This window comes from Mauremys mutica, chromosome 6, assembly GCF_020497125.1.
Source record: "Mauremys mutica isolate MM-2020 ecotype Southern chromosome 6, ASM2049712v1, whole genome shotgun sequence".
NCBI lineage: Eukaryota > Metazoa > Chordata > Testudines > Geoemydidae > Mauremys > Mauremys mutica.
The window spans coordinates 20,556,945-20,575,733 of record NC_059077.1 but is presented as its reverse complement, the minus strand read 5'-3'; the positions used below and the strand labels follow the sequence as shown (position 1 = coordinate 20,575,733).

At 43.9% G+C, this 18,789-nt stretch overlaps 1 protein-coding gene across 1 annotated transcript in view; it reads left to right on the top strand.

Annotated features, from left to right (window-relative positions):
- The window catches only part of ALPK2 (alpha kinase 2), a 62,754-nt gene extending 46,685 nt beyond the window's left edge, over positions 1 to 16,069 (top strand). The window contains exons 10-11 of the mRNA XM_045021770.1: positions 4,842 to 4,890; positions 15,317 to 16,069. Of these exons, the coding sequence (XP_044877705.1) occupies positions 4,842 to 4,890; positions 15,317 to 15,533 (266 nt within the window). The 3' untranslated portion in view covers positions 15,534 to 16,069. The remainder of the gene's footprint in view (positions 1 to 4,841; positions 4,891 to 15,316) is intronic.
- The last annotated feature ends 2,720 nt before the right edge of the window (positions 16,070 to 18,789 follow it).

Sequence of the window (18,789 nt, the reverse complement as noted above, 5' to 3'; positions counted from 1 at the left end):
GTTGCAGGTGCTCCATACCGCTGAATACCAGGCCACGTGTTTAGGTGTCTAAATATGGATTTAAATGCCAGTCTTCAGGCACCAAAGTTGGAACATTTAGTCTTGAACCTTTATTTCAGAAACACAATGTAAGTACCTGTGTACCTGGGGCAGCCCTCACTTAAAATGCCAACGTCAGGGCAGGCTGCAAAAGGGAGAGAATAGCCACCAGTTTTGGGAGTAACACTGAAGTTAAACTCACCAACCAGTCACAAACTGTGCTTCTGATCCCCCACACTGGTTATCAAGAAACTGAAAAAAGAAATCTCTCAGCCCCCTTTATTGCATTCCAGTTCTCTGGCTCCCAATCAGCACCTAGTGAGAAGTTATTTAAAACCTTTGCTCACTATACAAAATGTTCTTCTGACCCCAAAAGGCCAGCCACATTACCAGGTCAATATTAGTTTGGATCTTACTCAAAATACCACACTGCCAGCCAATCCGTTAGCATCTAAAACTAAAGGTTTGTTATAAAAGGAAGAAAGAACACGAAGAGAGTTGTTGAATGATAAAGCACCTAGATAAATATAAAGACCTCAGCCTCCATAGATCAGGTTCTTAGCAGTACTGGTGAGTTGGCTGGCTTGAAAGTCCCTCTGGAATACATCCACAGCATGGATGGGTCATTCAGTCCTTTGTTCAGAGCTTCAGTTTGTAGAAAAGTTACTCCAGAGGTAAGAAGCAGGAATGAAGACAAATGGAGATCATGCAGCTGTCTTTTATATTCTTTTACCATGCAGCTTGTACTTCCTTTGTACCAAACACAAGCTTCACAGCACATGGTATGGAAAACCCTTAGAGTTCTGACTATAGGCATGCCCCTACATGCTGTGCAGACTCATCAGGTGTATTCTCTGGTTCCTTTCAATGGGTTCATTGTACAGTTGATGACCCTTGATGGGCCACTGAACAGGTTAGGCAGTGCTGATGGCAATCTGCCTGGGGGTGTCACCCAGATGCACAGCACAAGTTTGGAAAAACAGATATACCCTACAGATCTATAACTCACAACAGAAAGATGATACAAACATATAAATACGATTATCATACTTGGCAAATCATAACGTTTTCACAGATACCTTACACGGCATATCTAGCACGATTCATTGCAATTTTATAATATTGGTATTAATAATAATAATATAAAGTGTGTCACAATTCCACAGAGCATCACATGTGGCATGTCACTAACAGCTCAAAGGCTTTAGCTGCCTTAGGTCATGTCTACACAAGCGAGCTTACAGCAGCACAGCCATACCGATGCAGCTGTGCCGCTGTAAGATCGCTCGTGCTGCCGCTCTATGCTGATGGGAGCGAGCTATCTCGTCGACATAATAAAATCACTTCAACGAGTGGTGGTAGCTATGTTGACAGGAGAACCTCTCCTGCCAACATAATGTTGTGCACATAAGTACTTATGCCAGAGAAACTTATGTCTCTCAGGAGGGTATTCCTTTCATACCCTTGAGCGACAGAAATTTTGCTGGGACAGAGCCTGACCCATGCCCACTGAAGTCAAAAGGAACTTTGTAATGGTTCCAAGAGAAGGAATTTAGGGCATGAGAAACCCTTTGAGCACACAGAACTCATCCATTCAGTTGGCTGTACATTATCTAACAGCAGGAGGATAAAAGGGGCAATCTGTCCCATACCGATATTAATGATGGTATTAGTAACCCTGGGGTGAAATAGCATGAAGCCTATTGCACCACTTAAACATTAATATAGGGATAGAAGTCAGATTTCAATGGTGTAGTCTTTGTGCTGGTCGTCTCTACATAAGGAGGAATTTCACCTTCAATAATTCGTCCTAGGCTACAGACTGAGGGCCATTTTCAGCTCTCAGTTACACTCTGTCAGTCCCACCGACATCAGTGTAACACGCAGCAGGATCTGACGCCCCCAAACAGCCTATGTTTTGACAAGTGAGTTCTGAATGGCCCCATGATGGGTTTCCGTGGCTGTGCTCTCAACAAGCTAAACTAGTTTCCTAGTTGGAGCTTTAAGTTGGGTCTCTTGGAAGGGAGCTTGTTCTCTGCAGGGCCAGCTCCAGCTTTTTGCCGCCCCAAGTGGCAAAGCAAAAAAAAAGAGAGAGAGAGAGAGAGAGAGAGAGAGAGAGAGAGAGAGAGAGAGAAAGCCGACCTTTGGCAGCAGCTCAATCATGCCGCTCCATTCTTTGGCCGCAATTCGGTGGCAGGTCCTTCACTCCCTCTCTTCCTCTGTGGCGGCACTTCGGCGGCAGCTCAAAGAGGAAGAGAGGGACTGAGGACCCGCCGCCAAATTGCTGCTGAAGACCCGGACGTGCCGCCCCTTTCCATTGGCCGTCCCAAACACCTGCTTCCTTTGCTGGTGCCTGGAGCTAGCCCTGGTTCTCTGGAACCCTAGGCAGCACTTCTCCTCACTCCACCAATTGTTCGGCTTGTGTTATACTCTCTCCAGCCCATTCTGGACATATGGTACTGTCATGTGAGTCTAACTGTGTCATTCCTGACTTACTCCTGCTGTTGTGCTAAGCATGCTGCCCTTGCAATGCTCCTGGTCCTTTCTGGCCTTGGTAGTGAGAGGCTGGAATCAGGAATCACACCTGAACCTCTTATGCAAACCAGGAAATCACATGGCTCCAGCTTCCAATGAATTTGTTTGTACAATGCCTCGCACAATGGGGCCCTGGTTCATGACTCCTACGCTCTACTGAAGTACAAATAAAGAACAACATCATTCACAGGAATTAGCTAATTAGATGATACCCTGTCAGTATAAAAATATCTGTAAATTACTGTTATCAAAAACTTATTGTAACAGGCTTTTTTGCCTGAAATAACAATTCAAACTAGCATTATGCCAGAGGAACTGCAGTCAAATTATTAAATAGGGACATTGGATTTTCTAAAGTATATTCTTTTTTAGTCTAATTGAAGCACTGAGACCCACCTGGTAATTAAAAAAAGTCAATACTAATTACAAGTGCCTTTGGCAAAGTGACTGGAGAACAATACAAATATGGGGTTAGAACAATTAAAATAATACACGGCCTTTTGATATGACATTTCACATGGGAGAGAATAAAAGCTGTGCAGGGAGATTTCTGATATTTTCTTTTCTACTCTCTAACGCAGGCCCTGTGAGCTCTGGTGCTGTGTTGGCTTTCTGTGTGTGATCCATACTCACAGGAAAGAAATGAATTAGCTGCTTGCTGTGGCAAGTGCTTTAAAAAGAGCAGGAGTACTTGTGGCACCTTAGAGACTAACAGATTTATTTTAAAAGGTTCATTGGCATCCAATCCGGAGTAGGGGAGGGTTTTCACATGGCTTGTGTCTCTGTAAGTAACCAGCTTGGAAAGAAAAAAAGTCTCACACTCTTACTAAGAGATTTAATTTAACTACAAATGCCCCTTAGTAAATCAGAACATTCAATACAAGGCTGACTGATGCCTGCTTTTCACCCCACACTCTGGGATTTATGAACTGCTTTGTGAATTAAAAGACTCTAAAAACAGCACACTGTGCCAGCACTTTGCCTTGCATTTAAACATCTAACATCTGTCTTTAAAACCAATGGAAAAATTCAGGCTCCTGATCACGTCTGAAGGAATGACCTCCTTATATCTAGAGCATGCTGCCATGACACCATTATGCACCTCGCTCACCCGCATTGTGCAAATATTTGGCCTTAAAAGAAGTAGTCTGTGTATTCACTAAGTTGTTGAGGGAATAAATAGAGCAACAGTCCTAGCTGGGGTTCTGCAAGGAAGGTGGAATCTCTCCACCCCCTACCCTTTCAAATTAGAAGGCTGAAAAAACCCAAAACCAAATGCAAATGAATTAACAGGGGAAAGCCTATAGGGTAAACTCCTCCTGGCCTTATGAGTATGAGGCATGCTAGAATCAGGAAGCAGAGCAGCTGAGTTAGCATCATGACCCTGGGAGCTATACGCTCTAATGATTCTTACCTGTTGCTCCAAAAAAGGAGCACAGTGTATCTGCTGCTAACAACAGCACCCCCACAAAGGCGGACCACTGGGACCCTGTCCATGCTCCAAACCTGCTGACCACATCCTCTGGGAATGGCTTGGCTGTGAATGGTGCAAGGCACATTAGCTTGGTTGAGAAAGTGCTAGATCAATATCCTACCCTATACCTGCTGTGAGGGAGAAGGGGACTCCCTGAATCATCATCTCTCCACAGCACAAGCAGGGCAGGGCTTTCCTCACAATGGCTAGTAAAACAAAAGTGGGGGTAAACGTGGTAAGCACTTTTTGGAAACACTGAGTGAAGAGTTTAATTTAGTACCTATTTGGTCACCCAAAAAACTCAACAAAGATTGTTGGGCCAGGATGTTGATATGCAAAGTGGTTTCCCCATTGGAATACACTGTAGCCCACCCCACCCCGACTTGCAAACATCCACATCCCAAAACTTAGGAACAATAAATGACCCGTATGCATCTCTTTGCAGATGTAAATGTTCTGATGCTGGATTTAGATGTCCCTTTAAGATGTCACAGTTAAAGTGAGGCTCTCAGTTACCCTCCAGCATAGGAAACATTCCAGAGCCTTAGAGCTCCATTTATCACCCTGTTTGTGAATCACTGGAATGCTACTGACTGCTGCTAGTGTTGTGAACTGCACAGACCAAAAACCCTACATTTGCGGGGAGAATGTTAAAATATTGTCGCTACACAGAGATAACTGAAACAAACTATAATCAATAAAGAATACCTAGCTGCATCTATAAGGCTATATATCTGAAGACACTCCTAGAAAGCCTGGTATAATGCAAGCTCCCTGTTTTGTTTTTTTGTAGGTGTAGGAATGAAGTTAACTGACGTTGGCATAGCAACATTGGCCAAAGGGTGAGTGAAAGACATATTTCTCAATGGAATATATTTGCATTGTGCTTCAAACTCCTCACAGTGTAAACCTGATGGGGGTTGGTGCATTGGATGTTTATTTCTCACCATAACTTTACGGGGGGGAACAATCCCAATGCGATTTCTGTTAACCTCCTCGTGTTCATAAAATATTAATGGGAATCTTCCTATCAAGAAAACACATTTGTTTTTCTCTTTGAAGGAAAGAGAACATACTGGAGGTTTTGCTTTACAGAATTTCTTCATAAACACTTTATCTTGGAACAAATAAGATGTCGTTGGTATTCCTCGTAAAATAACAAATAATAATAAAGATTTTCTTTTCTATTTGTTTTTTTATCTCCAATGCAATACAAATAAATAGAATGGTCCATATTTAATACTTCAGTTCCTATCTTATCCACAATGCAAAATTATTTGAAAAATCAGGGAGATGTGATGATTCAGAGGATGAGTAGTGGGATACAGGCCTACATTTTCAAAAGTGATTTTGTGTACCCATCTTGAAATACTTTATAAGGGCTTGATTTTCAGAAGTGCTGAACAATCACCTTCTGAAGATCAGGCCCCTTAAGGCACCTCAGTTTGAGCACCAAAAAAATGAGGCATCCAAAAATCACTTGTTCTTTTTGAAATGTTTGGCAGCCCCAGCCTAGGTTGCTTCTTCAAGGCAAGTCCAGCCCAGCCCATAAGTGACCATTACTATCTGATGGCTATTAAATAACAGTTATGAAACATGCAATGTCCCTGGAATGGGATGCACCCATACTACAACTCGCACTTGTTGGCAGAGGCCACAGATTGATGGATACTGCAACAAGGTGGTCTGCCCCTTTAAGTGCCAGGGCCTGGGGCCAGCCAGCCCTGTTCAGTGATCAGACCCAGCTGGGAAGGGAGCAAGTGATTGTGAAAGTCAGCAAGTGGCTCAGCCGAGAGGAGCTGCAAGTGAGAGATGGGATCCTGCAGTAGACCTTGATGCAGCAGGAATGAAGGAAAGGGCACGTTCTCCTTTCAGCTCTGAAAGGGGCCAGGGGGAAGCCTCTGGGAGCTGTATCCTGTGGGGGACAGAAGAACTTCCTTCTGTTTTGATATTTTTCCTAAGTTTCATGTTGAAGAATAAAATGGTTTGCTGGAAGAGATTTGAGCATGGCAGAGAGTCCTGGGCTGGGCAGAAAGGCCAGGAGCCATCAGATACTGTCATTATTAGTTATGTGATACTAAAACTAAACATCCCTCCCACTCCTGGAAAACGGTGGTACCTTGTCTTTATATATAAATACCCCTGTCACACTTCCAACTCTGTGTGTTAGTTATTCCTCCCACGACACATTCAGATGCCTCTTGTTTTCTCAGGCTTGACTGTGTGCTCTTGTAAGCCAGGCAAGGCAGGTGAGGGAGGGACAATGTCCAATGCAGCTATATCTAGGCTAGTAACTTGATGCACAAAGGAAACTCATTTAAGGATTTGCTGATATTTATTTGATTGCAAAGCAGCCCCTCCTCTCTCTTCTCCCGTCCCCCGCCTTCTCAAAGACAAAAACCTCTCAGAGCTGGCAAACCCTGTACAAGGCATTTAAAAGCAACCTGTCTCCAAGTGGCTCTGCAATTATTTTAGACCTTCTTAAGAGACAAATATATAGAATCCCACAGCAGAAATAAAAAGCTTGGCCCATTTATGTTATAATTATTTTCCATTTCTCCCAAAGTACTACTGATTTTTAATCTGTAGAGTCAGTCATTAAACTTATTGGGTATGCTATAAGATAACAGCTAAAAACACAGGCCCCTTTAATCCCTCTGTGAGGATAACCCATGTCAGGGAGTGGGAACTCTGGGTGAAATCTTGGCCCTACTGAATATAGTGGGAGTTTTGCCACTGATTTCAATGAGACCAGGATTTCACCCGCTGAGTTTTTATGAAGTCTTCTAGAAGGCATGGAGCAAGTTTGCTCCCTTGGGACTGTAAGTGGCCGCTCTTACCACCCTAGTACCCAGGGGCGGCTCTACAAATTTGGCCGCCCCAAGCAATCATGCCTGGGAGGCGCCCCCGAGCCGCGGGAGCAGCGGACCTCCCGCGGGCATGACTGCGGAGGATCCGCTAGTCGCACGGCTCGGCTGGACCTCCCGCAGCTGCGGACGGTTGGCTGCAACCGGCCCTGCTAGTACCCCTTGGTGCGAAGTCATGATGTTGCAGAGGACTTCACCTCTAGTGCCCACTTCCTTACCCCACAATGACCTGTCTCTTTCAAAGTCTTTTGAATTCAGTCCCAACTGTAAATCTCAATAAATCCAAATGAATAATTCCTCTGCCCCCTCAGGCTACACTGACATTCTTGGCTTCTTAGCTCCTATCCCTGGGCCCTGCAGAGCTTCTCTGTTGCTGTTTCCTCCCAGCAGGTTTTCCCCCATTGTTGTCCTCTCCCCAGGGACTCTCACAACTTCCCTCAGAGATCTCCCTGGTCATTAGAGGCCCTACCTCACAGCCTCTCCATAAGATCCTAACCTGCTGCCTGTGGGTCTCTTCCAGCCTCACTTCCTCAGACCCTTCCATGCTCCTCCTTTCTCCTGGGACTCCTCCCCAGACTGAGACAGCTCTGTTTATATAGTCCTCTCTCTGCTCCCTGGCATCTGAGGTGAATCATTATATAATTAAGTCTCCATCAGCCTCAGCTGGGGATAGCTGTCTGGTCACAGGCAAGGCCAAGCCTCGGTTGCCTTAAAGGGCAGCCAGCTTGTGACAGTGGCTTAGGAGCATTCCAGAGTTGCAGGACTTTGCCTTCTGTCTTCTCTAGATTATATCATGGAGCACAGAAGCTAGGGTTGCCAGATGTCCCTATTTTATAGGGACAGTCCTGATTTTGGGGTCTTTTGCTTATATAGGCTCCTATTCCCCCCCAACCCCGTCCCGGTTTTTTCACATTTTCTGTCTGGTCACCTTAACAGAAGCAGTCGTACCAGGTCAGACCCATAGTCCATCAAATCCACTATCCTATCTCAGACATTGGCAGATACCAGATGTTTCACACGGAAGTGTAAAAGCCACATAATGGACAACATAGGCAACTATCCCAGACAGTTAGTTGCTGACTCTCCTCCGGAAGCCTGAGTGCCGTTATCCCTCATACACATTTACACTAGCAAATATGACTGAGTGATATTATTATTATTATTCACAAAAATGTCTAACCTTTATTTAAGACCTGCTAGGCCGTTTAAAACCTGCTAAGACCCGAAAGCAAATATCTTGCAGAGAGTTCTACAGATTAACCATAAATGGGGAAATCACAAATTTCCTTTTATCAGTTTTTAAATGTCATTCATCTGCTGAGATGTTTAGCAATTCCAACCCTACCAACAATAACTGCTGTGAAATTTTGCACCAGAGAGAGAGAGAGAGAGAACAACACTCTTTCCAATATTATTTTAACAAGCCTGTTGTTTCCTCAACTAATGCATCCCATTCTTTTCTCTAACTTTGTTGTATGTGTTGTCACAGTTCTATTCCCTTGCATTTTCCTTGGGTAGATGGTTGTGACAACCACTTTACATTATATTCTTCCTTAAGTAATCTGTACAAAATATAGAACTGATCACAGCAATAGGTACAAAGAGAAATCTCTTTATTGGCTATGTGGTTCTCTATATGCCAGAGACACAGAAAAAAACAATGCTTTCCACCCACCCTCCTTTGTACTATCCTAGCATATTCTAGGAAAACCCTTCACACTTCTAGCCTGGCACTTTTTCAAAATTTAAATTGATTTTTTTTCATTGGCTCCAGAGTGAAATCATTTGAATTAGTCTCATCATCCATCTAGAAAATAAAGAAATAAAAGTTGTGATTATGTTATGCTGTGCTCTGGAACCTGTTGATTTATAGGAAGGCTTTAATGAATGTTATTATACAACATATTATGAGAAATTATGCTGATGAAAACCCATCTGAGACAAAGAGACAGGAAGATGAAGTCAGACAAAGAATGTACAGTGAAATCTGAACTAAGGATCACCCCAAATAGACACTTATTGTCTTAAGCAATTTAAATTTCTAGTGTCCTTTTGTTTGACTCATGTTATTTCTACCAGGCAACAGATTTTTTGCTGGTCCTGTATTTTCCTCACATTGTTCATCATTTACCCAGAAGGATGCCTCTGAGTTAATTTTTGCCAGATTGATTTTAAAACATGTTGGGATGTACAGGGGAAAACAAATAGGTAGAATTCATCCACATCACAGCTTAGTGCTAATGGCAATACGATGTAAACGAACAAGTGAGATAGTAAATCCAGTATGTCTGAAAGCATACACAGTCATACTAGGTTATCATTCTGATAATGATTCTAATATTTTTGACTCTGTAAGACGGAGATGAAATGAAACTAATGTATCAGTGTGATAGCCGACGCAAATTCTGTTATAGGCTCTAACCTGCCTTTGCAGGGGAGATGAACTCATTGATCGAATAAGTGTCATATCTAATTCCTTTGAGCCTATATTGAACTTTGGGAAATTTTACCAGAATCATGGCTGAGTGGAGACTATTCATAGAGTTTCTGTTCAATTCAGCAAGAAAATAAAAAGCTAAATTCACTCTGACAATACTGTGACTATGATTAGCAAACAAATAAAACCTGCACTGTACTGCTTACATAATTAAGTTGAAAAATACTATCATGTCATTGCTGTAAACTGTTATTGATGAATTTAGAAAAGCTGATGGGGCAAACATCAGGAATTATTTATGTTCATTTAATTTCCCCTAGTATTACTTTTAAAACAAGCATACAATCCATCTAGCAAGAGACAGCCCAGATTAATATTCTGCATAACATTTCTAGCATTGCCCAGTGCCATTAGTCTTTTTATAAGCCAGAGATTCCAAGCAGTTAGAGTCTGAACCATGATGAATTGCACTGTCCAGAATTTATTTATTTGTCTGCTCTCCTCTCTATCTCCCCCGCTTGGGTAGTGGTTATGAAGAGACTAGATGCTTACAGCATTTAAACACATTTCTGATTAGTAATTGCTTTGCCGTACCTCTCATGCCTGTTTCATCAGTGGAGTAAAAAGGCACAAAAGCACAAATGTATGAGTTGAAGTGTAATAGAAATGGCTGTGATAAATTTTCTACCACTAGAGGGCAAAGTTTTCCTGGAAATAAAAAAAAACAAACCCTGAAAACATTTATCATTTAACTAATGGGGAGCACCAAAGTCAGCAACTTAACTCTTGTAAATATGATATTGGTTTAATTCTTTCTTAGATTTAAACAAAAAAAGTAAAATACAATGATCTGATTTCTAGCAGCTTCGTGAGTACTAACCAAAATTTTAGATTAGATGTTAAGTGCCAATTTAGGGGTAGCCATGGTTTGTAAAAAACACAAAGGAAATGAGATCATGATATGTTTTTGTACACCCATAGCCATTATGATTAAAAAAGGCTTCAGCTGCCAAACGTAGAATCTAAAAATTCCTCCATGTTTTTGAGCATGGAGACCTTTGGAGTAGCCTACTGTGGAGAGAGAAAGCACCGCAAAGTTTGAATCTGGATCCAAATGCTAACTCCTCTAGATTTCAGGAGTTTTGGTTTGGGCTTCTCATGAGGGGATTTTGTCATAAACTGCATTCATCACTGATCTAGCTAGTTAATTAATAACACCTGGCATGTTAAACAACAGATTAAACATTCTTTCAGGAGCTTGGAAAGGTCATTCAGTGCTCTCAAATGCAATTCATATGAAAGCAACATAAGGACATTTCCAATTTAGAAGCCATTCGCTGATACAGACCTCCTCCCACATTACATGTACCCACAAGCTATAATAGCAGCAGAATGTTTGAATTAGCGTCACTAGTCCTGCCAAGCTGCAGCTAGACTACAGTCATTAAGACTTTGCAGAACAAATGATACATTCTAGATGTGTAAGTGATGGAGGGCTCTATAGAAGCACTGAGTTACAAACTGCAAAAATTGGATCTGGATTATTGAATACCCCAAAGGCTGGGGGTGCAGATGCAAGGATTTAATTCTCACGTGCTGTGGTGATGGGTGTGGTATAAAGGGATAAATAGGTAGCTCTCGATGACCCATTGTAAAGATAGGAGCCATTTACAAAATTCAGATTCAGCCCAAGATTTTGAAGCCTCTCAACCTCCAAAATGTGGTGGTGTTTGGATCAGAGTTGATTTTGTCCCATTTCTAGTTACAAGAGCAAACAAAAGCCAATTGTGATAAAAAAAAGGGAAATGGGTGTGAGTTGATTTGTGAATAAAGCTGGTAGAATAGTATTAATCACCTTTTTAAACTCTACAAAATGTTGGCCTCGTTTTTCATTCCTGAGCCATTAAAGGCCTAGTCCCGTTTGCTGTGAATGTATTCAGTATGTGCTGAATATTTCAGCTGAAGAACTCTGAGACTGTGGCTTGTTTGTGAAGTTTTCACAAATTGTTCACTTCAAGCATCTGCTATTCGTGGCATGAAATTGATCATATTCTATTGTTTTTGGTCCCTGATTGGATGATCTGCTCTTTAAAAGGAGCATAGTGAGGGACAGAAACAAAATACGAATAGGAAAATAGTCTGAATTAATTAAACTGGATTTTCTTTTGAACTCATTCTCCTATTAGCCAGAAACTAATTAACTATAGCCAACCTTCACAAAATTGGACACTCATCTGCAGTCCCTGAGTTTCTGGGTGCCCAATTGCAGGGGTAACAAAGGATTTACCAGTACGTCGGAGTCCTGAGCGGGGGCGTGGCCTCAACTGAACGAGGCAGGGCCTTTCAAGATTTAAAGGCCCTGGGGCTCTGGCTGTGGCTGTGAGCCCCAGGGCCTTTAAATCACCCCGGAGCTACCAGCTACAGAGGTGGCTGGAAGCCCCGGGGCAAATTAAAGGACCCAGGGCACCGGCCACCGCGGAGCTCTGAGCTTTTTAAATCACCACGGGAGCCCTGCCACTGCTACCCCAGGGCAGCAGGGCTTAGGTGGTGATTTAAAGGACCTGGGGCTCCCTGTAGTTGCAGGAGCACCGGCCCTTTAAATCTCCTCCCGAGCCTGGCTGCCAGAGCTCTGGCAGTGATTTAAAGGGCCTGGGGCTCTCCACAGCGGCTGGAGCCCTGGGCCCTTTAAATCACCACCGGAGAAGCTGGTCCTGCTCAATAGAAGAGAAACGTGGCCTCTCTTTCAGTCCTGCAGCGGAAACAAGATATTTTAAATATTAAAGCAAGCAGATGCTCTCCAAAGGCTGTCTACATCACAGAGGCTCTTTATCCTCTCAGGGCTTGGCTACACTTACAAATTTGCAGCGCTGCAGCAGGGTGTGAAAACACACCCTCTGCAGCGCTGCAAATTGCGGCGCTACAAAGCGCCAGTGTAGTCAAAGCCCCAGCGCTGGGAGCCGCGCTCCCAGCGCTGTCCGTTATTCCCCACAGGGAAGTGGAGTACGGACAGCGCTGGGAGAGTTTTCTCCCAGCGCTGGCGCTTTGATTACACTTAGCGCTTCAAAGCGCTGCCGCGGCAGCACTTTGAAATGCAAGTGTAGCCAAAGCCTCAGACACTGACACCTGAATCTCTGACATGTACAGGGCTGCAGCATGCAGGAGAGTAATTCAAAACCACTGTAGAGTGAAGGGATTTAACTAGAACTCATTGAATTATTTGTTGTTGACTAACAGTCGCTGTGAATTTGGCCTTTATTTCCACAAATACCCAGTGCTTGGTTGAATATTCATGATTAAACCCCTGTTGGAAGGGGGACTAAGGCTGGCCTTCAGACACAGACAAAACACAACAAAAGGGGAAACAAAACACTGCCTCTTTGAGGCACGCCCTTTCTGATGAGGCGCTGCTCTGCCCTGGCCAATTTCCACAGCCAAGCCCAAGGCTATCCTCAGCTTGATCCAAAGGAGCAGCTCTTGTCAAGGTCAGGTAGGCTTGCTTGTGAAAAGAACCATCCTCTGATGTGACTGCATCAGGGTCTTCATGCTTCTAGAGCAGGGCTTGGTCTGGGAGTCTCCTGGCTCTCTTCCCGCCCCCCAGGAGCGGGAGAACATTTCATCATTCCCTCACAGAGCCCCAAGCTACTTTGCCTTTCTGTTTATAATCTGCCATAGGGCTAGACTGCGAGTGCAACCTGCAGAGCCAGGGAGTGTGAAGGAGTGGGGGCACCAGGTGCAAGCTTCTCTAAACCTGAGCCAGGCTGTAGGGGGAGAGCACAGACTCTGTGCCTGATAATCACGCTGGGAGCTGGCAAAGGGACAAGGAAAGCCCAGACTACACACACACACACACACACACACACAAGCCAACAGGGCTGGCTGGCAGTGGTGAGGGCGGGGTGAAGTACACGTGATGTTCATCACCTTGATCTGGATTGAACTAGAGGCCTCCAAACCTAGAACCATGAGTCTCTACAGCATGAGCTGAAGCTGCAGCTAAGAACTGAAATAGAGTCACGTCCTCTTTGGATTGGGTGCAGATACATACAGACCAGTGGATTATATATGCTGGATCAGTTCATGGGCAAATGCAACATACTCCCTAGTATGCAAACAGGCATCGTGGAGCAATTGTAACTCAGAGGGCAAGTCTGAGTTGCATTGCCTTTAGGGAGCTCCTCCTGAAGCAGCACAGCTATATGCCACTGCCTACTCAGGGATGCGAATAAACTCTTACTCTTGGCCCTAAATGAGTCAAGCGGGAGATATCTCTACTTCCACCAGACAAGCTGAGTATCATCGCTAGAGCAGGGCAGGTCCACCAGATTCACTTGTCAGGCAGATAAATCCTCCCCTGGCTGGCTTGGTATGCGTATGTTCACACCACACATAATAGCAACCTCAGTGTAATGCTTTTATTCACTAAAATTCCCGCAAAGATTTTTTTTTTTTAAATTTCAACCAGCTCCAACTTTAAGGAAGGGGATGAGATTGTAAGGTCACCACAAGAAGACAAAAATGGCCAAAAATATCAAAAATTAAAAGACTGAATTCAGAACTTCCCTCTCCTATTGAAGCTGATCTCCATAAAGGACACCAATAATTTCCCTTACAAGATAATGAGGGTTTGTTATCTTCTTTCCACATACCTTCAAGGCTACAATGATTTGTTTACAATCATTTAAGACAAGATTGTGCCTGTGTTTAAACAAAGCAACAAAGTCTGTGTGTGTGTGTGTGCGTGTAAGAAAGCAATGGAGCCTGAAATAGGAAGTGCGGGTATGCAGAAAAGCATGACTTACTTTTTGGGTATGTTTGAGAAACCGTAGGATTTGTGTGATCCATCAAAGAGTTTTTTCCACCCTACCGTGGAACTGTGTGTTCCATCATGATCTGACACATGAGAGTTCCCGGGTGGCCTTTTCATCTCATGTGAGATTACTGATGCTAGAAAAGCAGATAGCCTGACATTTCAACCTCCCTATTCTGTCACCTTAAAGGAACAATAGAGATGCAAAATGAAGCTGTTAGAGGTAAGCAGAGAAAGATACTGTCATGCTGCCTTAAAAGATAGTTTTTGGTTTCTGTGCCACCTGCTTATCTCCTTTGGTGAATTTTATTCTACAAAGCATGTTAGAACCGACAGGCCCATCCATCATATGGAGATTGGGCTTTTCTTCTTGGAGCAGACAGCATCTTTATTAGCACTAGGCAGGCTGCCTGGAAGAGAAATGAAATGCCCAGAATGTATTAGGACTGTATATTAGATTGCAGCTCAGATATTTTCATTTTGATGCTACCAGATAAACTTGTTCACGCACAGATCCCAACAGGACAAAGCTCACACTCCTGCTCTGATTACAAACAAAACAAAATGACAGTCCCTGCCCCCCGGAGTTTACAATCTAAGCTTTGTAACAGATGGATACAAAGAGATGGAGAGTGCACAAGGGAACGAGACAATGCTGGGCAGCTTGACAGCCTGTATCCCCTGCACACTAGCTCTGTGTGTGAGCATCAGGGACACTCCTTAGAGTAATAACGATCACACTTACCCACTTCTGTAGCCTTCTTCTATCTGAGGTGCCCCAAGCACTTTATGAAGATTATACCATGGAATTTTTCTTTGTGTATAAAGTTATCTAACTAAGAAGTTTGTTAACTGACAATTGTATTAGCCACAAATTGTAATTATAGATGGAAGAGGAATAGTTGGAACACAGGGCTGAGAGCCAGCCTCCTGAGCCCTGTTTTCTGCTCTGCAGCTGACTCACTGATTGGCCTTGGGTGAGTTATTTAATCTCTCGGTGCCTCATTTTACCATCTATAAAATTGGGATAATACTTCTCTCCTTCAAAGAAACTTATTAAATGTCGTAGTGATACCTATGAATCCAAAGTCACACCGTAGACCTGGCTTGAAAGACAAATGTTGAAATCCCGTTTTTGTTCTTCTTCACTGCTGCAGATACAAAGGGTTTAAAGGCAACTGCGCCATTTCCTTCATTGATCAGTTTAAAGCCCTCCACCAGTGCAATAAGTACTGCGGGATGTTGGGGTTGAAATCCCTCCCAGGCAGTCATCAAAAACAGAGGAAACCAACAGCCATGAAAAGCAAAGTCCCTCCAAACTCACCGAATGTACAGAAAAGAGTGGCCAGCACACAGGCAACGAAGACAATATAGACCTCCTGTCTTCAAAGCATCCAGTAACACTGCACCACTTCGCACAAGCTCCTCTCCAGAAATGCACAGGTACCGAAGGACATGACAGCGGAGTTAGACTGAGCCTTCTGCATTATACCCCCATTTTGAAGCTGTTCTTTGATAACAGCAACCAGGAAACCAGCTGCGTCTGTGGCCTAGCAGGCTACAATTCAAAAGCGATGGAAAGTTTTCAAAGCCAAACAAAGCTATCTGCCTCGATTAACTTTCAAGTATTTTTACATACGTCATGTCAGTGTATATTTGTGTATTTGCACACACTGTGTCTTGATCTTTGTGCAGGAGATGGGTCACTGGAGCATTTCTGGCCTCCATTTGGCAACTCCCAGATCTCTACACCAGCAACACTGTGGCATTCAGCAGCTATGTAAAAATAAAACTATTTAAGCCACCACTTAATAAAGGTTTTGTAGCAGAGCTCGATACTGGCACTGGGGTCAAGGAGGCATGAGAATAGTTGCTTTATTTCCTAACTCTTTGCACAATTTTAATCCTTACTATACTCATATTCCTTGTACTTTTGCCAATTAAATTCCTTTTAAAACAAGCATAAGCCACCTGGGTATTTGGATCATTATACACACCTGTTCTCTGAACAAGCTCAGGGATTTAGCTGCCACCTATGTAGCTTTCCTTGTAAAGTTCGGTCACCCAGTTGGAAAAATCCTAAAACTGGGCAACACCTAGGACTTTCTTATCCACAGAATTTGTTTTCCCCCTGGAGGCCCTGATCCTGCAATTAGACCCATCTTGCTCCCACCCAGATCCTGCTGCAGGACTGGGGCCTGAGGGCCCAAGTTGCAGGGTGTTGAACACAACTCATACTGAAGTCACTGGGAGTTAAGGATATTCAGCACCTTGCAGGACTGAGACCTAATTGACAATGTGTGATGCAGTGCACACCCCACACAAGGCCTGGAGGGGTTAAAGAGCTAGGCCGGCCAATTAACTGCCCAGCCTGCACCTGAAGGAGGCAGGGAGCAGGAAATGGGCTCAGCTGGGCAGGAAGAGGAGGGGCCTGTATAAAGCCCAGGAGTAGTGAGCAGCAAGAGGCTGCAAGGAAGTAGTCTGCAGTCGCTCCCTGGGAGGAGGGAGCTTGGGCTGACAAACCCATGGTGTGGAGCCAAATAGGTAGGAAGACAGCAGCAAGGAGCAGAACTGTACAGACCTTGGCTGCTTGTTAGAGAGTCCCTGGGCTGGAACCTGGAACCCAGTATAGTGGGCGGGCCTGGGTTCCCTTACCAGTCACTGGGAAGTGGTGTAGGGTGCTGGAGATGCAGACAGACAGTTGGTCCAGAAGGACTTTGAATTCCCCAGAAAGGGAGAACTTTAGTGACCTGGCTGGAGGGCCAAGTCATCAACAGGAAGGTACAACTCCTGGAGTGAGCAGGGCCATAGGGTGAAAGAGATGGCGGGTAGAGACAACGCCAGAGGAGGCAATGCCTAGCAAGAGCTAATCCCTGGAGGCGCCACATGCAGTGAGTAGACCCCATGGCAACAAAGGTACAATAATTTTTGTCTTCACAGGGACTGTCTGAGTTTCTGAAGGAATAGCTTAGAGTCAAGTGTGCCTAATGCAACGGGGAGCCATCGTGACAGTCCACATTGACCCAGAATTCCCAGACAACAGTAACTGACATACTTAGAACAGGAAATTATTGTGGTGACCTCGATTCTCCACTATGTATAAGCGGTGCAGAATATTGTGGAGATTGGCCACCACAGGGATCCAGGTGTGGTTCCCTGAATTTCAACCACCCATGGGGCCTGCTCCAACTTCTGCCACTGGCATAAGGGCCATATCTTATTGGTGGAAGACCAGGCATAGAGGAGCTATGCTTCACCATACATCCTTGTATCCACACCTACCCCCAGACTGCCCCTGGCATGCCCTCTTCCTCTCTTTACGCGGGGAGAGGAAGAGCTATATGTGAGTTTCTGCCCACTTTCCGCCAGAAAAGAGTGCCCCTACCCAAGGGGAATTCTCCACCAGCTACCTCTAGTTGTTTTAAGGCTACTGATATGGTGCGAAGTGGTCTAAACGGGCTGGAAAATCTGGCTCTGTATATCAAATACCACTTTCTCAGGAGCTAAGATACCACAGTGATTGGAGCAGGGTAAGAACCGGAACAGAACAGAAGGGGAAGATTATAGGCCAGATTGCTGCCATGTAAATTTAAAAAGATCACAGAGGATTTTTTAAACTAAGGGCTAGGGGAAAAGCTGACAGGTGCAGAGGAGCAGATGGATGGATTTGAGTGCCTGGTATCAAATAAGGATGTTGATATAATAGGTATCACAGAAACTTGGTGGAACAATAATAATCAATGGGATATGGTAATACTAGGGTAAAAAATATGTAGGAATGACAGAGTAGATTACGCTGGTGGGGAAGTGGCACTATATGTGAAAGAAAGCATAGAATCGAATATAGTAAAAATCTTACATGAACCAAACAGTGCCATGGAATCTCTATGGATAGAAATTCCATGCTTGAATAGTAAGACCGTAGCAGTAGGAATATGTTACCGACCACTTGGCCTGGCTGGTGATGGTGACTGAAATGTTCAGGGAGATCAGAGAGGCTACAAAAAATAGAAAACCATTAATAATTGGGGATTTCAACTCTCCCCCATATTGACTGGTATATATCACCTTAGGATGGGATGCAGAGATAAAATGTCTAGACACATGAAATGACTATTTCCTGAAGCAGCTAGCCCTGGAACCCACAAGAGGAGCGGCAAGTCTTGATTTAGTCCTAAGTGGAGCACAAGATCTGGTCCAGGAGGTGAATATAGCTGGACCGCTTGATAATAGCAACCAGGAGTGACAGAAGCTCCGTAAAAGAAGCCCCTTCCCCTGAGACCCCGCCCCTGTGCCACCTCTTCCCCCCAAGACCACTTTTAAAAGTAATGCTGCCATGCCACCCCTCCTTTCCAGCAACCCTCAGAGCAACCATGATGTAATTAAATTTAACACCCTTGTAGGGGGGGAAACCCACCACAGTTGCATTTAACTTCAAAAAGGGGAACTATACAAAAATGAAGAAGTAAACTAGAACTTAAAAGAATAGACACACGAATTAAATGCATGAAAGCTGCGTGGAAACTATTTTAAAACACCATTAAAAAGGCTCAAACTACATGTATTTCCTAAATAATAATAATAAAAAAAAATAGTAAGAGGACAAAAAATGCCACCATGGCTAAACAAC